Source organism: Kogia breviceps, chromosome 3 (assembly GCF_026419965.1).
Source record: "Kogia breviceps isolate mKogBre1 chromosome 3, mKogBre1 haplotype 1, whole genome shotgun sequence".
In the NCBI taxonomy this organism is placed as follows: domain Eukaryota; kingdom Metazoa; phylum Chordata; class Mammalia; order Artiodactyla; family Physeteridae; genus Kogia; species Kogia breviceps.
This window is the reverse complement of record NC_081312.1, coordinates 153,337,052-153,362,627: the sequence shown is the minus strand read 5'-3', so window position 1 is coordinate 153,362,627 and position 25,576 is coordinate 153,337,052. Positions and strand designations below refer to the sequence as shown.

General features: G+C 40.6%; 1 protein-coding gene across 6 annotated transcripts in view; it reads right to left on the bottom strand.

The window, feature by feature from the left end:
- ADAMTSL3 (ADAMTS like 3) overlaps window positions 1-25,576 on the bottom strand; it is a 468,377-nt gene that overhangs the window by 189,905 nt on the left and 252,896 nt on the right. For all 6 annotated transcript variants that reach the window (XM_067030016.1, XM_067030022.1, XM_067030019.1 and 3 more), the window contains 6 exons: window positions 14,997-15,108; window positions 12,376-12,514; window positions 11,210-11,260; window positions 10,314-10,518; window positions 5,598-5,745; window positions 3,987-4,071 (listed from right to left, as the gene is read on the bottom strand). In XM_067030016.1, coding sequence (XP_066886117.1) covers window positions 3,987-4,071; window positions 5,598-5,745; window positions 10,314-10,518; window positions 11,210-11,260; window positions 12,376-12,514; window positions 14,997-15,108 — 740 coding nt within the window. The remainder of the gene's footprint in view (window positions 1-3,986; window positions 4,072-5,597; window positions 5,746-10,313; window positions 10,519-11,209; window positions 11,261-12,375; window positions 12,515-14,996; window positions 15,109-25,576) is intronic.

Sequence of the window (25,576 nt, the reverse complement as noted above, 5' to 3'; positions counted from 1 at the left end):
GAGAACGGTATGGAGGTTCCTTTAAAAACTACAAATAGAACTACCATACGATCCAGGAATCCCACTACTGGGCATATACCCTGAGAAAACCATAATTCAAAACGAGTCATGTAGCACGATGTTCATTGCAGCTCTATTTACAATAGCCAGGACATGGAAGCAACCTAAGTGTCCATCGAGAGATGAATGGAGAAAGAAAATGTGGCATGTGTACAATGGAATATTACTCAGCTATAAAAAGAAATGCAATTATTTGTAGTGAGGTGGATGGACCTAGAGTCTGTCATACAGAGTGAAGTAAGTCAGAAAGAGAAAAGCAAACACTGTATGCTAACACAGATATATGGAATCTAAAAAAAAAAAAAAAAGAATGGATCTGAAGAACCTAGGGGCAGGACAGGAATAAAGATACAGACGTAGAAAATGGACTTGAGGACATAGGGTGGGCTAAGGGTAATCTGGGACAAAGTGAGAGAGTGGCATGGACATAAATACACCACCAAATGTAAAATAGACAGCTAGTGGGAATTAGCCACATAGCACAGGGAGATCAGCTCAGTGCTTTGTGACCACCTAGAGGGGTGGGATAGGGAGGGTGGGATAGGGAGACGCAAGAGGGAAGAGATATGGGGATATACGTGTATGTATAGCTGATTCACTTTGTTATAAAGCAGAAACTAACACAACAATGTAAAGCAATTATACTCCAATAAAGATGTTAAAATAAATAAATAAAATAAAGAGTAAACCGTGACAACAACTACAACAACAAAAAAAACAAGTGAGGGACTCTCCTGGTGGTCCAGTGGCTACAACTCCGTGCTCCCAATGCCGGAGGCCTGGGTTTGATCCCTGGTCAGGGAACTAGATTCCGCATGTCGCAACTAAAGTTCCCACACACCGTAACGAAAAGATCCCACGTGCTGCAACTAAGACCCGGCGCAGCCAAATAGATAAATAAATATTTTTTTAAAAACACGAAAGTTAAGGGGCATTCCCAATAGAGAGGAAAACATGATTAAAGGGATGGAGGTGAGTGGCAGCGTGTTAACGACAAGGAACAACCAACAGTTCAGTGTGGCTGGAGCATCCCATTCAAGGCAAAGTGAGGAAGCGGTCAGAGATGAGGCTGGGAGCTGGGAAGGCCAACACCCTGCTACAGCTTGTTAGGCTGGTGAACGAGCGCAAGTCTTCAGGGGATGGGGAAACATTGGGATATTCTGAATGTTGTAAGAAAGATCAGATTTGTGCCTTAGCTACACTCCTCTGGGTTAAAGGAGAGATTTCAGGGGATCAAGTGGGGAGCAGATTAGAAGGCTGTTGTAAGTGTCCTGCTAGTGATTTCCGGACCGGGACAAGATGGTCGTAGGAATGGAGAGAAGGAGATGCAACGGAGAAAGATTTTAGTAGATATGACTGCACAACTCAGTAGTTAATTACAGATAAGGGAAGAATGAGCAACAGGCAAGGATGACTGCAGGTTTCTAGTTTGGGGAACTGAGAGCAAACCACTCAACCAAGAGAGGACACACAGAAGGGACTAGCAATTGTGATCTAACTGTGTTTTGAGAAGAGATCCTGGTAGGATGCATCATTCAAGACTGAGAACTCCATGATCATCCTTATGGGACAGCTACAGGCTCCCTTGCAGGTGTCTCAAGTCCCTTTTCTTCTATAGGTTCCTTCCCTTACAGAATCATAGAAGATGAGAGCCAGAAGAAGGTTCCAGTAGCTCTTATATTTTAATTTTTTTTATTTTTGTTTTTTGCAGTACGCGGGCCTTTCACTGTTGTGGCCTCTCCCGTTGCGGAGCACAGGCTCCGGACGCGCAGGCTCAACAGCCATGGCTCACGGGCCCATCCGCTCCGCGGCACATGGGATCTTCCCGGACTGGGGCACGAGCCCATGTCCCCTGCATTGGCAGGCGGATTCTCAACCACTGCGCCACCAGGGAAGCCCCCAGTAGCTTTTAGCCTAACACCCTCCTTGTACAGCTGGGAAGTCTACAGATGGTAACTGACTTGTCTAAAATCCTTATTATCTTTTTAATATGTTTAAGGCTGTCCTAACTTCAGATGAAAAACAAAACCAAAAAGCAAGCACATACATATAACCATTCCTTTCCATCAACTTGACTACCAGACTTCCTTCTTTAGTAGTCTAATACCCATTGCCCCATTTCCTTCCAATTCAGAATTCATTACTTAAAGCTCTGCAACGTTTTACTCCTCTACACTTTGAATACTACTGCTCTAAAAGTAACTGAGAAAGACTTTGTCATACAAAACAGCCTTTTCTCAGTCCCCACAGTTGTTCCTTGGCTTTCGGTGAGGTTTGAGTACTATCTGCTACACCTCTCTTTAAGTGCTTTGCTCCCTTGGTCCTTCTAACAGTGAGCTTTCCTTGGGTTTACTCCTTCATGCTCCACTTCTTCTGACTCAAATTCTAGATCTCCATGCTTCCATCATGAGCCAAACACTCTTCTCTCTTCAATCACTTACTCTGGGGTCATTTGCCTCACGGTGTCCACAGTGTCTTCTGGGTTCACATCCAGATCGGACAGTAGTCCGTGTGGAAAAGTTCTGCGTGTGTCATAAGTGTGATGTGCCAATTCTCTTGGCCCGCATCACTAGAGGCACGGAGCCTTCTCAAAGACAAGGAATCCAGGTGCTCCTGGGGCTCACTGCTGGGCTGAACCACAGGTCAAAGGGACACTGACAAATGAGAGAATGTTCTGAAAAGAGCCATGGGGTTGGTAAGGGATCTAAAAACAACATGTGAAAACCGCTGAAAAGGCTAAGAATGACGAGATTGGGAAAGACAGTGCTCTTGGGATCCAGCTTTATGCAAATTTGTGAAAACTTGTCATGTGGATGCAGCATAGATGTGTTTTTCTCTGTTTCAGAAAGCAGAAATTTGAAGGAGGTTGTATTTTGGCTTAACAGGAAAAAATTTCTTGCAAATAACTCAGGTTGTTCAACCCAAGAATGAGCTGTCTCTCAGCAGTGAACTCTGCCCTTGCTGAAGGTGTTGAAGAAGAAATGCCTGCTCTAAGACAGAGACCAGCCATATCACCTCTGAGATCCCCTTTCCTCTGACACCCTATGAATCACTCTCCCTGTGATAGCCTTTCAGCACCACGGACTTCACATGCCTGATAGGGAATCAGCCGTCCCATCCAATTCCTCAAGTCTACCATTCATAATGTTCTTCTAGATTGCTGGGCTAGAGTCAACATCTTTGATTCCTTGTTCTTTTTAGGTCCCTATACCTCCACCTCCAGAATGTTTCTTTAATATGCTCTTAATACTTGATTTCCATGGATACCATTACAATCCAGACTTGTGGATAGAAGTCATTGGATTTTTGAGTTGGGATGAACCCTAGAGAGATCAAGCCCAGCCTGCTCATTTTATAAGTCAGGAGAATGAGACACAGAAAAATTAAAGTCTTCTCTAAGGTCACATAGTTAAAAGTGGTGGTACTAGGCTCCAAGATTTGTAGTGCCATATTCTTTCCATTGCCCCATACCACAGCAGCTCTGGAATTTCTCCTTTTAATCACTCAGGCCAACCCGATACATTTCGGCCTAACTGGTTTTATAGACATTGGCCATGACTTAACCATGGAATAACTGGTTTATTTGTTTAACACTGTCTGTTTGTTTAATGATGGTCTTTGGTCAAATCATATGTGTTAATCTAGATCTAGGAATTATCCCCAATCTCTTAACTGTAACAGACCACTGGGTCTGCTTTGAGTTAAACAGCACTGTTCTTTTCTGGGCTTCTCACAGATACTGCCAAAGCAGGACTGCTGAATTGTGAAATAAAGAAGAATTCTAGCCAGCTCAAGCTCTCTAGAGTCTGCAAATCCAGGTCATTTGGATTTGAAACATATCATTGTACTCCAATGAGTACAAAAATTACATATATCATGTTAGCTGGCTATGCTCTGATTACTTCCAGAAAAGGCCCTGGACTCACGTTGGTTCTTCAGTTGCTATTCTGGTCTCTTCTAGTTCTTGTGCTTGTTTCAGCCAAGGTAATTTCGCTTCCACTGGACTTTTTTCTGACAAAAAGGGAACATAAACAACAAGCTTAATTATTGTTACTCATTCAAGAGTTGGATATGTGATTGTTATTTGCTGAAGATTTCATCAATAAAGAGGTCACGCTTTTCAAATGCACAGTTCATGAAGTAGCTTCTGGATGGAACCAAAAATTTGTCATACATTTTTTAAATTAACACATTATCAAAATGCAACCAAACCCCATGACACAGTTGAATACATTCTCCAAGTTAGCATAAAAATGCCTTTTATAAATCAGTACCAATATCTGTTGTTTGCATATTAAAGCTCTTACTTCAACTGTTATTAGTTTGCTTTCTTTTTCCACAAATTTTTTTGCCCATTGAATGAGGAAATTAATAGAGAAAAGCAAATAACATAGAAGGCTTAGAAAGTTGGGAGGAGGAGAGTCAGTGCTATGGTTTATTCAAACTTTAACTGCTATAATTGTTGAGGGAAATGATTACTAATTACCACTGGCCTGCAGGAGCAAGCTGGTGCCCCTCTCTGTCCTTTGAAGCTTTCTAAGATGTGAAGAAAGAAACAATCTAATTATGAAATGACAAAGGAAATAATATTGGACTGCTTCAGGGAAATCACAGACACTAAGAAAGTGGCTATAAAAGTACCACTGACTGCAGAAATAAGGAGAAAAGACTTCACTGAAGAAGTTATATAATCAGTGTTTGTACCTTGCATGGAAACCAGTGATTTTCCTGGAAGACAAACATCATCAAATAAATATTTTTTGAATAGTTAGTTGCCTATGAGGCAATTTGTGTGAATAATGCACCCAGAAATAATGAAGAAGAATTTTATCACCCTCTCCAAAGTACTAAGGAAGACTCCTTGGCACTGACACTTGGGAGTAATTCTTTTTCCATTTCCAAAAGGAAATACTTGTCACGAGGACTGGTAATACCTTACTAAAGTATGTATATGGAAATAATCATGTCTAGAGAGGAACATACATCCAAAAGATGATGCCAAGACTTCCCTACCCATGGATGCTACCCATTTCTGCTAATTCATGTGAAACAAATGGGAACTACAAAATAATTTCTAAGTGCATCTATAAATCTAGATTGGGAACTGAAAGTCTTCATTCATTCATGGTAGGCAATAGGACATATGATGAAGCTGGCATTGTTCCTTCCTCAAGAAATGTACACTCTGGTGGAAGGCATGTGGGAATTTTCTTTTTCCTTTTTCTCTTCATCCTCCTTCTCCTTTTTCTTCAAAGCAGAGACTGCATCAAATTATTTTATGCCCACCAAGAAATGTTAATATAAGCCTAGACAGGAGCCACTCTGTATGTACTGAATCAATAAGAGCTCAGTTTCTTCTCCAGGCCAATTAGTCACATAGGTCTAACATCTTTATCTAGGTGGATGGGTCTACTGTAATCTGTCAGTAAAACAATTTTTATAAGAAAGTTAGTACGTTGAAATTCAAATGCTGAAATATTAGTAAGAGACCTGGAAAACACCGTTTGATTTAACTTTAAAATGCACCACAAACTTACCTTTGGGTTTGTAACACGGGATGGGAATGATACATTCTTCCTTGATGTGTAACTTCAGTTGTGGATTACAGCCACCAACGTGCTGTCCACGATGGTTGATACACAGAACAACCCGGTAACGTAACCCCCGGCCACAAGTCACTGTGCACTTCAAAGATGAAAAGAGAAGCCAATGAAATCCTTGTTCATGAAGAGATCCACAAAGGTACTAAGGTCTCATGCACAGGAGAGTCACTAATCTACATGAATGTTAAATACAAAAGGCCATTAGATAAACATTATGTAAGGAAGGGGTGGAGGCTGATTGCCCGATTCTTATGCTTCAGGGCCCCTGCCTTGCAAGGCTTCCTTCCCATTCTCCATTCAAAAAGTATTTCAGGTGAGGTCACAGCGCAAGAAAAATTGAAATGCCCTGAAATCTTTCTATGCAAATATGAAAGAAACTTAATATAGGTTTTCTCAAACTTGACTAAAAATTCACATGACATCATCCAAAACAATTTGCGAAGACAAAAGAAACTTTTCTAAACTATTAATTTTAAAAAATATCAAATTTTGCTCAACCATGCTAGAGGATTATCTTTCTATTCTGTGTATAGAAATTGATCTTCCAAAATTGTTGTCATATGAAAGGGCCATCAAAGAGTATTCAGCCAAAAAGTTTAGGAAAAAAATATTATAGATGTATCAGGCACTTAAAATTAATAAAAACATTATGCTATTTTCTCTGAGTTTTTATGAACTTTGTGTTGTTAGTATTTATTTTCTTGAATTATTTGTTTATGATTTGGAAGGTACTCTTGTCTATGAATGGAATATTTTCCTGTCATGAACATCCAGGATATGTTTTCAATTTATGTACATTATGTTGGTGAGCATATATGTATGTATATGTGTGTGTGGTTTTTTTAAAAATCAAGACTTTATTTTTTAGGACTATTTAAGGTTTATAGAAAAATTGAGCAGATAGTACAGAGTTCCCATATGCCCCCTCTCTGCTACATACAGTTTTCCCTATTGTTAATATCTTGCATTAGCGTGGTACCTTTGCTACAACTGATAAACCAATACTGATACATTATTGTTAACTGAAGTCCAAAGTTCACATTAGGGTTGTCAGCTTAAAAAAAATTTGTAATTTCTTACAATTTCTTTTATTATTGTACATAAACATTTACTCAGATACCCAATATTTGTGTTTTGTGTTCTTTCTTCTTAAAAAGTCATCTCCTTGGTAGGGAAGGGATGGATTGGGAGTTTGGGATTAGCAGATGTAAACTATTATACATAGAATGGATAAACAACAAGGTCCTATTGTGTAGCACACAGAACTATATTTACTATCCTGTGACAAACCATAACGGGTAAGAATATGAAAAAGAATGTATTATATATATATGTATATGTATAACTGAAACACTTTGCTATATAGCAGAAATTAACACAACACTGTAAGTCAACTATACTTGAATAAAATAGATTTTTTTAAAAAGTCACTTCCGTATGGTACAAACTTCAGGCCCCACCAATCCTGGATCCACCCCTGGGAGAGGTCAAGAAGCCTTGGGCATGTGCTAGAGAACACACACTGTTCTGCAGATGTGATCTCACTAACCGTCCTGACACACTGGCAGGTTAGCAGCTTCACTCCCATTTAACAGATGAGCAAATGAACAGCCCACCACCTAAGGACCTTGCTCAAGGTCATGCAGTTCCTAAGAGGCAGAGTGGAAATCCATCCCAGAGCTTCCTTGTCAAAATAATGACTTCACCACTGCTTCATAAAGCTTAAAGATTCTTTCCTGAGTCCACGGATGCTTCTTCAATTGTCACAGATGAGTTGCAGAGGATATGGAGGCCTTTTTCAGCATAGACCCATCTCCAAGAAGAGCAGAATAGCAGGAAACCTCTTATTCCCTCATGCCACTCTTATGACCACTGAACAAATACTGAATGAATTTAGTGATGTTTGAGATTATATCTGACGTCTTGGAAACTGATTCACCTACCCCCACATTCACCTATTTGAAATATATGTGATCTTAAGAGGCTATTTTATATTGGCCAAGAAAGAAACAAAATTCTGCCCGAAGAGAAAGAAAAAATATGATTATAAGGTATAACTACCCTAGAACTGGTCAATCCAAAGGAATATTATTTCCTCAGTAGCTTCTAAGGAAGCTGGACACTGACCCCAATGATGTGGTCAGTGTTTACGACATTCCCGGAACTCCTCTTTCGAGCTGAATACATCCTTAATGATAGCAAATTCTCATCACTGAGAATGTGTTTGATTTTTTAAAAAGTGGAAAGTATGAAGAGCCAAGAAAGATGAATGAGATGCGCTGGTTAACAATCCTTCATGTGGGTATTGTAAGTGACAATAAAGTCATGATATAGATGGGGTGGGGGTGGTATAAAAGCTCTAAAGACAACACAAAACATATGGGTAAGACCTGTAAGAGTGGAAAACAAGCTCTGCAGGTTGTAGAAGTAATGTTGATTTTTGAGGAGGGATCACAATATGATTTTTGGCATATAACTCGAGTTCAAAGAACCGAATGACCTTGCCATAATAAAATCCTTCCATCTCAGTCTATTGATTTATGTGAACAAGGCTTCCCAGTGTGTACATGCAAAACAAACTAAAACAAGAAATCAACAGTTAAAATTAAGAATAAAATTACTGCTGAACCCATGTTTCATTCTGGCAATGGACTATTTTTTAAAGCCCCACTCATCTTCTTGGAAGACTAATTTCAAAGGAAAATTTACTTTTTATGTATAATAATCATTCACGAGAAACTGAAATACATTTAATTGTTGTTTTGGTTGTGTATTAAAATTAAATTTAATAATAACTTAATCCAGGGGAACATTTCTAATACTTAAAGCCTTACGGCTATAGGAAATTAAAATAAATTAATTTCAACTGTTACACATATTTTCTTAGAGAAAAGTAGAATAGGGTAACCAATAAAAGACTTTAAAGCATAAAAGTACATTATATTAGGATAAATTCTGTGGGGTAGTAGTTTGAAAATGTGAGTTGAAGGGGAAAATAATGCAAAGCATTCAAATTATTCAAGAGCTTGTTCATATGTTTTTTTAAAATGGAAGATGGCAAGGATAGAAACCATCATGGCATTTACATTCTACTGGACATATTTTTTTTAATGCTATAACACTTTTATTTTAAAACGTCAGCCTTCCAGACGTGTTAGAAATGACATTCTTTGATTTTTTTTTTTTATTTAAACTTGTGATAAAAATTTTAGATGTCAACCTAAATATATATGAAGGGGTATGTAATTTTCCAAACTTCTTTTGGTATGTGAACAAAAAAAAGGATGGATAACTACTGCCCTACTAAGTACAAATGAAGCAGTAGGGGGTGATGATTTTGAGCCAGGGATATCGGAGAAGGACTGTGATGAGACAGCATCTGTAAACTGGGGCTGGAAGTGGGTCTTTCACCCAGAAAACTCACTTATCTCTACTCTTCAAGTTTCAGTTCAAGTGCTTCCTCCTTTCGGAAGCCTGCTCTGACACCTTCAAGTAGAGTGAATCACCCCACCTCTGTGTGCCGGCCATACAGGACATCATACCGCTCACTGCAGTGTCACACTGCATCACAACTGTTCATTTGCGTGTATGGTTTCTGCAACTGGATTATGAGCTTTTGGCGGGGAGGAAGAAGCAGGTTTTATTTACTCCCAAGGATGGCAGCTGGCGCACTGAATAAATAAATAGATAAATGCATGTGTGTATTGAACTAAATATGTAGGGAGCACTCAAAAGAGCTAAAGAAACGTGAGTCAATTATGTCTCACCCTCTAGTAAATTAAAAGTTTCAGCTTAAAATATTCCCAGACCAGGGATCGAACCCACGTTCCCTGCATTGGCAGGCAGATTCTTAACCACTGTGCAACCAGGGAAGCCCCAATCTTCCAATTCTTAGTAACATGAGTTCTCTCTTTAATCCAGATGAATTAGGGCCTTTTTCAACATCTAGTCATTCTGTGTCATTTCTGCCTTTGCTCAGCCATCTCGGCTTGGCCCTACCTCACAGTGATGTCTTCACCAGGCTCTCGTTTGGTTAAATCTTAAAGATGGGTCAAGCACTACAAGGGCAACAAAGACTTCCCAATCAACTCTGCTCCAATGCCTGTTCCGTTCAGATGTACCATGGTTCTTAATTAATTGTTCTTACCTGCATTGATGCCTGCAATGTTCTCTCTTACATTGTCCTCCAACTGGCTCTTCCTAAGCTCTTTGGGAGTAGGAACTCTGTTCATATACAACTTCTGCCTCCCCCAAGTTGCCCAGTACAGTGTTGGGAGCATAGCAAATAATCATTAAAATCTGAGATTGAATTAAAAAGTGGCATGTACTCAGGACTTCCCCAGTGGCACAGTGGTTAAGACTCCATCTGCTAATGCAGGGGACGCGGGCTTGAGCCCTGGTCCGGGAGGATCCCACATACCGCGGAGCAACTAAGCCCATGTGCCACAACTGCTGAGCCTGCACTCTGGAACCCCATGCCTAGAGCCTGTGTTCCTCAACGAGAAGCCACCGCAATGAGAAGCCCACGCACCGCAACAAAGGGTAGCCCCCGCTCGCTACAACTAGAGAAAGCCCGCAAACAGCAACCAAGACCCAATGCAGCCAAAAATTAATTAATTCCTAAAAAAGTGGCATGTACTCAAATCTTACCTGAGACCACTCCATGGCAATCCACTTGGGACAGTCGAACAGATTGCAGGTTTGCATCACCTTGGGTTTAGGCGCATACATGCACTTCCATTCTTCCACTTGCAGTATCTCTCCATGCATGGACTCCTCCACACACACGAAGCTCCGCCTTTGAATCCCACCTCCACAGGACACCGAACACGCAGTCCAAGGATTATGTTCCCAGCTCAAAAGCAAACAAACGAAAACACATTATTTATTTGTTGCTTGTTTCAAGTTTGCAAAGTTGATTGCAAAAAGTACAGCCTTGGGATAAGAGTAGTGGTTCGGTTGAAAGAGCACAGAATTGGGACCTTAAGACTTTAATCTTAACTGCTACACACAATCTGCAGTCACAAGGTACTTAACTCCTTTGACCCGAAGGTTACTGTCAAATGAGAGTAAGACACCTGCCCTCGTGTATTACCACAACAGGGCCATTTTGAGAATCAAATAAATTAAACTATAGAGTGTGAAAGCATCTTCAAACAGTCTCTAAACTATAAAACACCAATGGACAACATTACTACGGAATCATAGAATCTCAAAGTCGGAAAGAACCATCCTAGTCATCTAGGTATAAAAGGGAATGCAAATTTCTGATCAATTGCAATGCTTAAGGTCCCTCTATAATACCCAGTTATCAAGATACGCTTGACATCTCCAGTGACAGAAAACATCACCCTCTGAGCCAGCCTATTCCATATAATTCTTAGAAAGATCTTTCCTATTATGGACTTGAAGTCTGTTCCCTTATCTCTCTGTGAAAGGTCTAATAACTGTCTCTCTTACATTTTAGTCTATTGCTACAGATACTACAGTTCCTTGCAAATTACTTAGAGCATATTACAGAAAGAAAAAGGAAACCTGTAACTCACCGAGGGAGAGGTTGGAAGTGGTCATAGGGCATGATCTCTTTAAATCCATCACTACAAATGAAATCATTGTGAGAATATAATTTCTAATCAATTAACATATTTATTAATTTGACTAGTACAGGTGTGACATTCCCAAAAGACAGAGCTCTTTCAAATTAAAAACTAAATATGCCGAGTGCTATGAATCATTTCCCCCAAAATTCTGCCACGATCTCCTTAATTTTTAGGAAAATCTCTGACACACAACATCCCCAATTCTATATGAAAATGTAGAAAATGGAACTAGTAATATGTATTCATCAAAGGAGTTTCTCTTAATTTAGATAAATCTATCTATTCCCTTTTATCATCTTAGCAGGTTATTGAATATTGAATGATATTAACACACAGTCATATTAGCAGGATCTTTAGAAAACCATTTTGTTTTACAGAATTTGCCCTTGGAAAAGGCCTCTATTAATAATTACATACACCCGGGATTACAGGAAATGCACAGCTTCGTGATAGGAAATGAAATCCACTGAGAATGCTTCCTTTTCTACTTGCACACTTCTGCCTTAGCCAGCTGGCAGATAAGTGGGGGATTCTGGGACTTGACAGTATGCTGTTATTTTAAGATACTGTAGTAAAGCCAGGAAACTTCCCCAGTCAATCCAAGTCATCAGGTACTAAATTATGCAGCAGGATAGTTTATGCATAGCTGTACGACTCTGGCATGAAAACTCTTCACTTCCTTGCACCATGCATTATTTATACTGAATTTAATGGGTTCACTTCAAAAGTCAAAACGTGGTGATCGGTGACCCAGGTTAAAAAGCTAAAAGGGTGAGTTACTGATATTTACAGCTGGCAGATGGACTAGACACTGTACTTGGATGAAGAGAATGTTCACGCTCTATGTGCAGGAGATGCTCAAAGAGGTTCATTATAAACAGTCAAAGATCACAGCACACGGACTCATAGCCCACAAGAGAGAAGTAGACTGAGTAAGCTGATGAGCCTAATTCCTACTGACCACGGTTATACATGTGAATACAGGTACCTGCCACCAGTGTACGTTCAAGGTTACCCAATGGCAATGTGTTGCCTGGCAAGGGTGGATCAGTCACAGCTGCAGTTGATTTGTTCCTTTTTAAAGGAAAAAGGGTATAAGCAGTTATGCAAACCTTGATGGGCAAGGATCCATGCTGCATTCCTTCAGTTTGGGTTTTGGCTTCACATTCTCAGGGTAGTAATGGCAATAATGGTCAGGAACCACCCTCTTCAACCGGATATCCACACACTCAGCAGAATTGAGCTGATACCCTAAAGCAGCAGAACAAGAAAGTCTGAAGATCACATCCGTTTAGGGTTTACTTGGCAAAGTTATCACTTGCCACACACTTTTTTATTCCTCTGTAAGAAACTTAACTCAGTGGTTCTCAACCCTGGGTGTATAACAGAACCACGTGGGAGGCTTTAATATACACCAACACCCAGGTCCCTTCCTGGTCCCATTAAATCAGAAGCACTGCAGCCAAGAAATCAGCATTTCCACTGGTCAAAGTGGAAGGAGCAGGTGCTTTCTGTTGCCATGATTGTGTTGAGACCAAAGAAATAAAGTTGTCCCTTTATTCCCAGGCTGCGGGGTAGTAGAAACAGCAGATACCCACTGCTTAATCCCAAAGGGATGTAAGGCTCTTTAGCCAAAGCACCTATGGAGAGCTAACAGTTGGACTGAGTGCTATTTTCAGTTTCCCGAACTACTTTAGGTTTAGAGTTGTTGTGGGGGGCGAATAAGATCATGTGTGTCAAAGCTTTGTTAAAAATGTAAATCTCTAGGGCTTCCCTGGTGGCGCAGTGGCTGAGAGTCCGCCGGCCGATGCAGGGGACACGGGTTCGTTCGTGCCCCGGTCCGGGAGGATCCCACATGCTGCGGAGCGGCTGGGCCCGTGAGCCATGGCCGCTGAGCCTGCACGTCCAGAGCCTGTGCTCCGCAACGAGAGAGGCCAATAGCAGTGAGAGGCCTGCGTACCGCAAAAAAAAAAAAAAAAGTAAATTTCTAGACAAATGCTAGGTGATATGGTGCAGCAGCAGCAGCAAAAAAAAAAAAAAAAAAAAAAAAAAAAAAAAAAAAAAAAACCACAGACACACAAAAAACAAACAAACAAAAAAAACCCCCGAAGTTAAGTTCTGAGCCTCAGCCAACTGGTCTAAAGTTCTAAAAATACATTTAAAGGCCCGATTGCTGAGAGGAATCTGATTTTATCAACCAATAGACAGCTTTCTGCAAGTCAAGGCTTAAATGTAAGCTGAGTGTAGAAGGACAGACTGGTATGCATTATAAAAAGCAAGGTCAAAACCACAGGAACGAAAATCCAAATGGAGTCAATAAAGGATTACTTGGGTGCCAATATTTGCCAGAAAGTCTGCCATATCAGATGACAGTGGCAATCTTGGTACTTTCTCCAAACTAATCTCAAGTGTCCCACATAGATGATTGCAGATAAGACCAGGAAAGTCCATCCAAATACCTTGGAGACCAGCAAGCTAATTTTCCTGATTGCACCAAAAACCCTGAAATGCCATTTAACACAAATCATGTAGATTTGATTACTAACATAATTAAATTTTGGTAATGCGTTCCTTGTGGGTTTTATGTGTATGTTTTTATTTTTCCCCAAGACAATAACAGAATGAGATTACAGCTCCTTGAGTTAAAGAAAAAAATCTTTGCTCTAAATGGAAACACATTTCTAGGAGGAGACAAGGAGCATACAGGTGTTTATAATTTGGGGAGAGACACAATTAATTTTCCTCTTCAATTTTGTAGCAGTACAGAAATAGCTAAAAGAGAAAGATGTAAGGCAGACTGCCTTCCTACATTATGAACAAATGTATTGAAATTCTGCCGGTGTACAGAAAGTGGCAGGATATTGGGGGACCCCCAAAAAGAGCCTAAAATGTTCCTTCTGTCCTTACAGCCAACACTATCTTTGGTGGACAGTCACACAGCCAGGTGCTTCCATTGAAGGTTCCAGCAGGACTGATCGTGTCTTTCCTTAGGCACCAGCTAAGAGAAACATCTGTTCTCCTCCCAAGAATTGAACCAACTGAACTAATAAGCTTAGTCCCATTATACATGTCCCTCCCAGAATGGAAAGCTTCTCTTTTAACTTAGGTGTCCAAATGAGAACGTCTCTCTGTGTGTGAGAGCTAGGGAATAAATTAAAAAGAAAGAGATATTTGTTTTTCTGATGGGTAAGAATTTAAAATCCCCCCTATCTCTTGGCTTTTATTTTGGAGTCCATGAGAGACATGCAAACATGTTTCCAGCTCTTTGCTCAAAGTAAAGGATGTTTTCTAAATCCAGTTTTCACCTATGTTCAAGAATAAAGCAAACCCACATTCATTAAAACCACTGCATTCCAGGCCACTGAGTAAGATGCTGTGTGGTTATTTGTCTCTAATTACTACGCTAATTTTTTTAACATCTTTATTGGAGTATAATTGCTTTACAATGTTGTGTTAGTTTCTGTTGGATAACAAAGTGAGTCAGCTATACGTATACATATATCCCCATATCCCCTCCCTCTTGCATCTCCCTCCCTCCTACTCTCCCTATCCCACCCCTCTAGGTGGTCACAAAGCACCAAGCTGATCTCCCTGTGCTATGTGGCTGCTTCCCACTAGTACCTATTTTACATTTGGTAGTACCACGCTAACTTTTAAAATCAGCTTCAAAAAAGCAAACGTGTCATTTCTAACTCTGAGCTCTAAATATTCATGAACAAAGTCTGTGCCTCACCTCCTCCACATGTCACAGTGCAGGGAAAGAAGTCAGTTTGTCTCCACTGATGACTGATTGGCTGGTAAAAGAAGAACTGGACCACGCTGTCCTTGGCTGCAGTGTACCTGGTCTGGACGGAGACAACTTTGATAACATATTCGCAAGCAAGGAGCTAGTGCCTTCCACATCTTTCAACATCAGGTGAACACAAGTCACCTACGTAGACAAACACATCTATCACAATAAACTCTGGTACATGAAGATTCCCAGAATTTTAAGATGTGACAGCATTTCGATTAGATTTGTCATAAATAGGATCTCAAAAGAGCTTTGACCAATCTCCTTGGAGTCATTTTTCCAGATAATTCTTTGCCTATGAATGAGTTCACAAAAATGTAGGTGCATTTTTAGTTTATTTATTTAAGTTTTATTTTTCTTCCTGACACATTTGATTTTAATTTCCATGAGAAGAGGAAATGAGACAGGAAACGTAATCTGGGTTTGCTTACAATATGGCACAAACTGCAATTCTTACATTTATAATAACATCTTTAAGCATCTTTAAGCAGATCCTTCTGAAAAATCCTTCTGAAAGCACAACTATAGAAACTCAAATGTACACAAATCCATGGTGTTTGCATAGAAGTTTTCCAGTATCTAATTAAAATAGAGGAGGGGGCTTCCCTGGTGGCGCAGTGGTTGAGAGTCTGCCTGCCGATGCAGGGGACATGGGTTCGTGCCCTGGTCCGGGAGGATCCTGCATGCTGTGGAGCGGCTGGGCCCTTCAGCTGTGGCCACTGAGCCTGCACATCCGGGGCCTGTGCTCCGCAACGGGAGAGGCCGCAGCAGTGACAGGCCCGTGAACCGCAAAAAAAAAAAAAAAATGAAAATAGAGGAGGGGCACCACTGAGAGTGAGCAAGCAGTTATAGACAGAGGTAAGTTTACTTTCAGGTTATTTTACCCAGGCAGCAAGTCCTCTCCCTACTTTTCTTTTTCTTCCCTCCTGATTGAACAAATGAGTAAATTGAGGAAAAGTCCCAGAACACAACACAAAGAGAAAAAGAGAGGGAAAACAAAGGTTAAGCTGTGGGAGACAGATCCAGAAATGCCAGCATCACATGGAGTTCAAGAGAAAGAATAGAAAAAATAATGAAAAGGTGATATTTGACTACATCATTGTTGAGAATTTCCTAGACCTTAAGAAAAACAAAAGTACTCAGTCTAAAAATATTCATAAAGTTCTGAGCACACATTATAAAAAATACTACAAGGATAAAGAGAAATTCTGAAAGTTATCAGAAAGAAGAAAATGATTCCCTACAAAGGAGTGAGAATCAGAATGGCATCAGACTTCTCACAGGCAATAATGGATGCAAGAAAACAAAAGCATACCTTCAAAGTCATGAGGGACAATAGTTTTTTTAATCTAGAATTCTACAACCAAATTATTAATTGCTAATCAATTATCAATTGTCAACTTATAAACAATCTATGATCAAATTATCAATCAGTAATCAGTGAAATAAAGTTTTTCTCAGATACAAAATGACAGAAACTTTACCACTCAGAAACTCTCACTAGGAAAAAAAAAAAAAACTATGAAAGGATATACTGAAAAAGAAGTAATATAAATCCACAAGACAGTAGTGAGATGCAAGAAGCAGTAATGATGAAATAAATCAGAAAAGCTTATTAGTAAATCTAAATAAGGGTTGACCGAAAAAGAAAACTTTGATGTATTTAATTATAAAATGAAATTGTAAAATTATAAAATGGTGAAAAATTTCAAACATGAGATGTGTGTGGAGGGAGGGAGGGGCAGGGTTACAGTGATGGGATGAGGATAGCACAGAAAAGACTTCTAAGTAGTTTTGCTTCTGGCTATGGAAGAACGGGTTTGTTTCTGATGAATCCTCCCACTGAGAATAAGTAAAAGTGCTGCATAAAATACTTTTTAATGTATTTGAAGGCATCAGAAAACTACCATAGTAGCGAGGATGTGCAGGGCCAATATCCCAGACACAAAGAAAGGCAAGACACGTGAGCATAACATTTGGCACCACCTTTCTGCTCAAGACATTTTCCATTTTACAAGCGGTGACTGAGCAGCTGAGAAGCTGAGCAGGCCTGTCATCAGACTCAAGTGGCTGAGGCACTAAAACCTGGAGCTCCAGGCCCACCAAGGTGAGGAGTGTTGGTAAACAGCCCAGGCTCCCAGCTGGGACCCCAGAAAGCTGTATCCTAGGAATAACAGTAGACTGGAAAGGACTTCCCTGGTGGCACAGCGGTTAAGAATCTGCCTGTCGGGCTTCCCTGGTGGCGCAGTGGTTGAGAGTCCGCCTGCCGATGCAGGGGATACGGGTTCGTGCCCCCGTCCGGGAGGATCCCACATGCCGCGGAGCGGCTGGGCCCGTGAGCCATGGCCGCTGAGCCTGTGCGTCCGGAGCCTGTGCTCCTCAACGGGAGAGGCCACAACAGTGAGAGGCCCGCGTACCACCAAAAAAAAAAAAAGAATCTGCCTGCCAATGCAAGGGATACAGGTTCAAGCCCTGGTCTGGGAAGATCCCATTTGCCACGGAGCAACTAAGCCTGTACACCACAACTACTGAGCCTGTGCTCTAGAGCCCATGAGCCACAACTACTGAAGCCCACATGCTCTACGGCCCATGTGCAGCAACTACTGAGCCCACATGCTGCAACTACTGAAGCCTGCGTGCCTAGAGCCTGTGCTCCGCCACAAGATAAGCTACTGCAGTGAGAAGCCCGCACACTGCAATGAAGAGTAGCCCCCACTCACCACAATTAGAGAAAGGCCGCGTGCATCAGCGAAGACCCAACGCAGCCAAAAAGAAAAATACTGGAAATATTCCATTTTTCAAAGGGAATGATGCCCAGATTCAAATTATTTCAGTCCCTTGGATGAAGGTGATTGGCTGCTTATCTGTCTTCTAGAAGCAATAATTAATCCAGTCTCATATGGTATCTATAATCTTTGCTCTACTATATGCAGTAAAACTTTAACCCTAGATATACAACAAAGATAAAATTTAACACCAACCAAAAAAGTGGGAAAATAGACATATAATCAGAAAAACAGGAAATCCAGATATGGGGATTAACTAATAGAAACTTAAAAATGTAAGTATACCACTACCATTTCCTGTAACTCTGGCCTTGGCTTCATGTCTTGTTTCCCGGCTTGAGGGCCTAGCAACACCTCATTCTATTCCCATGGTCAAAAAACATGTGCTAGCACATAGCTTTTGCCTCAGGCTCTGTTTTTAAGAAAACCTAGACAAAGATACTGTGACTAAATGTTCAAGAAATTAAATGACAAGATGGAGAATTTCACCAGAAACAAAGAAACTAAAACAAAAATAAAATGTGATTGTAGAAATAAAAAGCAAAATAATTTAAATAAATCTCTCAATGAATAGACTTAGTAGACTGGACTGGGGTTCAGCAAATATTATCTTAAAGAACCAGATAGTAAAAGTGAGTTTTCAGGCCACATTATCTTAGTTGTAATTATTCAACTCTGCTGGTGTAGTGTAAAAGCAGCCACAAGTAATATATAAATAAATGGGGGTAGCTGTAAACTCCATTTACAAAGACAGTTGGTCAGCTTGCTGGTCATAATCTGCTGACTTCTGGATTATATACACCTATTCAGAGAATTAGCAAACTGACAGATAAAAAGAAAATGGAAATTAGACATTTGAGATAAAGGTATAATTGTAGTCCCAGAAAAAGAGAACAAAGAGAGTAAGATAGAAGCTATATCTGAAGAGGTAATAAATGAGAAAATCTTCCAAAACTGATCATGGATATCAAGCTACAGATTCATGAAGCACCAGGAACCTCAAGCAGAAGAAAGTTATTAATTATATCAGAGTCAAATTGATGAAAAACAAAGAGAAAACACTTGAAAGCAGGCAAAGAAAAAGGACACATTACCTTCTAAGGAACAAAAATAAGACTGACAGCTGAATTCTCACCAGAATAAATGGAAGCCAGAAGACAATGAAGCAATATCTTCAAAGTGCTGAAAGAAAATAGTTTCACAATGATAAAGAGGTCAAGTCACTAGAAGAGGTAATGATTCTAAATGTGAGTGTACCTAACCACCTAACCTCAAAATATATAATTCAAAAATTGACAAGAAACAGAAAAAATACAGAAAAATGCACAGTCATAGTGGTAGCTTTACCAGGTCTCTTGTGGTAACTTACAGATTAAGCAGACAAAAATCAGTAAGGCTATAATTTTGCATAAAACCATTAATAAATATGATCTAATTGACATATGTAGAACATTGTGTCCAACACCAGAAGACTACATATCACAGTCTTCCAAAATTTGCTACATTCTGAGACACAAATTAAGTTTTAACAAATTTCAAAACATTAAAATAATATAATGTTGTTTGACTATAGTAGAATTAAGGTATAAAATGATGAGATTACTTGAAAATTCCCACATACTTGGATGCTACACTTCTAAATATTCTATAAGTCACTATATCACTATATCGTATATATCACTATGGAAATTACAATACAACTTAACTGAATGATGAAGAAAAAGATTCCACATCAAAATTTGTGGAACAAAATCTAAAGCATACTTTGAGAGAAATTTATAGAGTTAAAAGCATATGTTATGGAAAAACTGGATGAAAATCACTGATCTAAACAGCCATCCCCAAAAGATAGAAAGGACTTCCCTCGTGGCACAGTGGTTAAGAATCCACCTGCCAATGCAGGGGATTGGCATTGGCAATGCCAATGTTCGATCGCTGGTCCAGGCAGATCCCACATGCCGCGTAGCAACTAAGCCCGTGTGCCACAACTACTAAGCATGCACTCTAGAGCCTGAAAGCCACAACTACTGAGACTGCCTGCCACAACTACTGAAGCATGCACACGTAGAGCCCATGCTCCACAACAAGAGAAGCCACCGCAATGAGAAGCCTGCACACTGCAATGAAGAGTAGCCCCCAACTCTCCAAGAATAAATAAATAAATTTATATAAAAAAAGGTTAGAAGAAGAGTAACATATTGAATCTGGAGAAAGTAGAGAGATGGTAACAATAAAGATAAGAGCAAACATTAATGATATGAGAATGAAACTATTTTAAAGTGGTTTATAAAGCCAAAAGGTGTTTCTGTGAAAAGTCTCATAAAACTGATAGGCCTCCAAAATGACTGATTAAGGAAAAAAAAGAGTAAGGACAAATAATCAAAATTAGGAATGAGAAAGAAGACTTGCTACACAATGAAGATTCTCCACACAATGAAGAAATAAGACAATACTATAAAAAATCTATGCCAATAACTTTCAAAGAGCTAGTTGAAATAGACAAATTCCTTGAAACAAAACTGACACATAAGGGAATAAAATATCTGACTTGTCAAGTAATAGCAATCTCACACAAACTGTTACAGAAAATAACAGAGGAAATACTTCTCAATTTGTTTTATAAACCTAGTGTAAAATTAATACCAAGACCCAAAAAAGACATTACAGGAAAAAACAACCCAAAAAACAAAAGCCTCTCCTGGAAAAAAATACCAAAAAAGAATCATAAATAAAATAATTTAACATCATTGGGAAAGGGAACAACAGAGGTTCAACATGGCAGAGTAGAAGGACATGTGCTAACTCCCTCTTGTGAGAGCATCAGAATCACAACTAATTGCCGAACAGTCATCAACAGGAAGACACTGGAACTCAACAAAAAAGATACCCCACAGCCAAAGACAAAGAAGAAGCCACAGTGAGACGGCAGGAGGGGCACAATCACAATAAAATCAAATCCCATAACCGCTGGGTGGGTGACTCACAAACTGGAGAATAATTATACCACAGAAGTCCACCCACTGGAGTGAAGGTTCTGAGCCCCACGTCAGGCTTCCCAACCTGGGGGTCCAGCAATGGGAAGAGGAATTCCCAGAGAATCAGACTTTGAAGGCTAGCGGGATTTAAGTGCAGGACTTTGACAGGACTGGGGGAAAAAGAGACTCCACTCTTGGAGGGCACACACAAAGTAGTGTACATATCAGGACCCAGGTGGAAGGAGCAGTGACCCCACAGGAAACTGAACCAAACCTACCTGCTGGTGTTGGAGGTTCTCTTGCAGAGGTAGGGGGTGTCTGTGGCTCACCACAGGGAAAAGAACACTGGCAGCAGAAGTTCTGGGAAGTACTCTTTGGCATGAGCCCACCCGGAGTCCACCATTAGTCACACCAAAGAGCTGTAGCCTCCAGTTCTGGGTCACCTCAGGCCAAACAACCAACAGGGAGGGAAGCCAGCCCCACCCATCAGCAGAAAGCGGATTATAGTTTTACTGAGCTCTGCCCACCAGATCAACACCCAGCTCTACCCACCACCAGTCCCTCCCATCAGGAAGCTTGCACAAGCCTCTTAGATAGCCTCATCCACCAGAGGGCAGAGAGCAGAAACAAGAAGAACTACAATTCTGCAGCCTATAAACGAAAACCACATTCACAGAAAGGCAGACAAAATGAAAAGGCAGAGGACTATGTACCAGATGAAAGAACAAGATAAAATCCTAGAAAAACAACTAAATGAAGTGGAGATAGGCAACCTTCCAGAAAATGAATTCAGAATAATGATAGTGAAGATGATCTGGGACCTCGGAAAAAGAATGGAGGCAAAGATCAAGAAGATGCAAGAAATGTTTAGCAAAGAACTAGAAGAATTAAAGAACAAACAAACAGAGATGAACAAAACAATAACTGAAATGAAAAATACACTGCAAAGAATCAATAGCAGAATAACTGAGGCAGAAGAACGGATAAGTGACCTGGAAGACAGAATGGTGGAAATCACTGCCACAGAACAGAATAAAGAAAAAAAGCATGAAAAGAAATGAAGACAGCCTAAGAGACCTCTGGGACAACATTAAACACACCAACATTCACATTATAGGGGTCCGAGAAGGAGAAGAGAGAGAGAGAAAGGACCCAAGAAAATATTTGAAGAGATTATAGTCGAAAATTCCCTAATATGGGAAAGGAAATAGCCACCCAAGTCCAAGAAGCATAGAGAGTCCCAGGCAGGACAAACCCTAGGAGAAACATGCCAAGACACATAGTAATCAAACTGGCAAAAATTAAAGACAAAGAAAAATTATTAAAAGCAGCAAGGGAAAAATGACAAATAATATACAAAGGAACTTGCATAAGGTTAACAGCTGATTTCTCAGCAGAAACTCTACAAGCCAGAAGGGAATGGCATGATATATTAAAGTGATGAAAGGGAATAACCTACAACCAAGATTACTCTATCTGGCAAGGATCTCATTCAGATTCTATGGAGAAATCAAAAGCTTTACAGACAAGCAAAAGCTAAGAGAATTCAGCACCACCAAACCAGCTATATAACAAATGCTAAAGAAACTTCCCTAAGTGAGAGACACAAGAGAATAAAAGGATCTACAAAAACAAACCCAAACCAATTAAGAAAATTGTAATAGGAACATACATATCAATAATAACCTTAAATGCAAATGGATTAAGTGCTCCAACCAAAAGACACAGACTGGCTGAATGGATACAAAAACAAGACCCATATATATGTTGTCTACAAGAGACCCACATCAGACCTACGGACACATACAGACTAAAAGTGAGGGGATGGAAAAAGATATTCCCTGCAAATGGAAATCAAAAGAAAGCTGGAGTAGCAATACTCATATCAGATAAAATAGACTTTAAAATAAAGAATGTTACAAGAGACAAGGAAGGACACTACATAATGATCAAGGGATCAATCCAAGAAGAAGATATAACAATTATAAATATATATGCACCCAACATAGGAGCACCTCAATACATAAGGCAAATGTTAACAGCTATAAAAGAGGAAATTGACAGTAACACAGTAATAGTGGGGTACTTTAACACCTCACTTACATCAATGGACAGATCATCCAGACAGAAAATTAATAAGGAAACAAAAGCTTCAAATGACAAAATAGACCAGATAGATTTAATTGATTTTTATAGGACATTCCATCCAAAAATAGCAGATTACACTTTCCTCTCAAGTGCACACAGAACATTCTCCAGTATAGATCACATCTTGGGTCACAAACCAAGCCTCAGTAAATTTAAGAAAACTGAAATCATATCAAGCATCTTTTCCGACCACAATGTTATGAGATTAGAAATCAATTACAGGGGAAAAAAAGTAAAGTAAAAAACACAAACACGTGGAGGCTAAACAATACATTACTAAATAACCAAGAGATCACTGAAGAATCAAAGAGGAAATCAAAAAATACCTAAAGACAAATGACAATGATGATCCAAAACCTATAGGATGCAGCAAAAGCAGTTCTAAGAGGGAAGTTTATAGCAATACAATCCTACCTTAAGAAAAATGAAACATCTCAAATAAACAATCTAACCTTACACCTAAAGGAACTTGAGAAAGAAGAACAAACAAAACCCAAAGTTAGCAGAAGGAAAGAAATCATAAAGATCAGAGCAGAAATAAATGAAATAGAAAGAAAGAAAACAAGAGCAAAGATCAATAAAACTAGAAGCTGATTCCTTGAGAAGATAAACAAAATTGATAAACCTTTAGCCAGACTCATCAATAAAAAGAGGGAGAGGACTCAAATCAATAAAATTAGAAATGAAAAAGGAGAAGTTACAACAGACACCGCAGAAATACAAAACATCATAAAAGACTACTACAAGCAACTATGCCAATTAAGTGGACAACCTGGAAGAAATGGACAAATTCTTAGAAAGGTATAACCTTCAAAGACTGAACCAAGAAGAAATAGAAAATATGAACAGACCAATCACAAGTAATGAAATCGAAACTGTTATTAAAAATCTTCCAACAGGGGGAGGTGAGAAGATGGTGGAAGAATAAGACACGGGGATCACCTTCCTCCTCACAGATACATCAGAAATACATCTACACGTGGAACTTCTCCTATAGAACACCCACCGAACGCTGGCAGAAGACCTCAGACCTCTCAAAAGGCAACTCCCCACGTACCTGGGTAGGGCAAAAGAAAAAAGAATAAACAGAGACAAAGAATAGGGACGGGACCTGCACCAGTGGGAGGGAGCCATGAAGGAGGAAAGGTTCCCACACACTAGGAGCCCATTCACGGGCGGAGACTGCGGGTGGCGGAGGGGGGAAGCTTCGGAGCCACAGAGGAGAGTGCAGCAACAGGGTGCGGAGGGCAAAGCGGGGAGATTCCGCGGAGGATCGGTGCTGACCAGCACTCACCAGCCCGAGAGGCTTGTCTGCTCACCAGTCGGAGCGGGTGGGGGCTGGGAGCTGAGCCTCGGGCTTCAGTTGGATCCCAGGGAAAGGTCTGGAGTTGGCAGAGTGAAAACAGCCTGAAGGGGTTAGTGCACCACGGCTAGCCAGGAGGGCATCCAGTTGAAGTCTGGAGCTGCCGAAGAGGCAAGAGACCTTTTCTTCCCTCTTTGCTTCCTGGTGCGAGAGAAGAGGGGTTTAAGCGAGCCGCTTAAAGGAGCTCCAGAAACGGGTGCAGAGCTACCGAAGAGACAAGAGACATTTTCCTGCCTCTGTCTCCTGGTGCGAGAGGAGAAGGGATTAAGCACACCGCATAAAGGAGCTCCAGAAATGGGCGCGGAGCTGCCAAAGAGACAGGAGACTTTTTCTTGCCTCTTCGCTTCCTGGGGCGTTGAGGAAAGGGAATTAAGGGCACCACGTAAAGGAGCTCCAGAAACGGGCGCGAGCCACGGCTGTCGGTGCAGACAGCAGAGACGGGTGTGGGATGCTAGGGTTGCTACTACCGCCACCAAGAGGCCTGTGTGCGAGCACAGGTCACTCTCCACACCGCCCCTCCCGGGAGCCCGTGCAGCCCACCACTGCCAGGGCCACGTGATCCAGGGACAGCTTCTCCGCGAGAACGCACGGTGCATCTCGGGCTGGTGCAGCGTCACGCCGGCCTCTGCCATCGCAGGCTCGCCCCACATCCGTGCCCCTCCCTTCCCGGCCTGTGCCAGAGTGCCCAAATCAGCTGCTCCTTTAATCCCATCCTGTCTGAGCAAAGGGCAGATGCCCTCGGACGACCTACATGCAGAGGCGGGGCCAAGTCCAAAGCTGAACGCCAGGAGCTGTGTGAACAAAGAGGAGAGGGGGAGGTCTCTCCCAGCAGCCTCAAAAGTAGCTGATTAAAGCTCCACAGTCAACTTGAAGTGCCCTGCATCTGTGGAAAACCTGAATAGACAGCGAAATATCCCAAGTTGAGGAGGTGGACTTTGGGAGCAAGATATACTATTATTTTCCCCTTTTTTCTTTTTGTGAGTGTGTATGTGTGTGCTGCTGTGTGAGATTTTGTCTGTATAGCTTTGTTTTCACCATTTCTCCTAGGGTTAGACTGACCCATTTTTTTGTATTTAATAGAAATTTTTCTTCTTAATAATTATTTTTTATTTTAATAACTATATTTTATCCTACTTTATTTTGTCTTCTCCCTTTCTTTCTCCCCTCCTTTCTTTCCTACTTCCCTCCTTCCTTGCTTCCTTCCTCCCTACCTTCGTCCCTTCCTTCCTTCCTTCCTTCCTCCCTTCC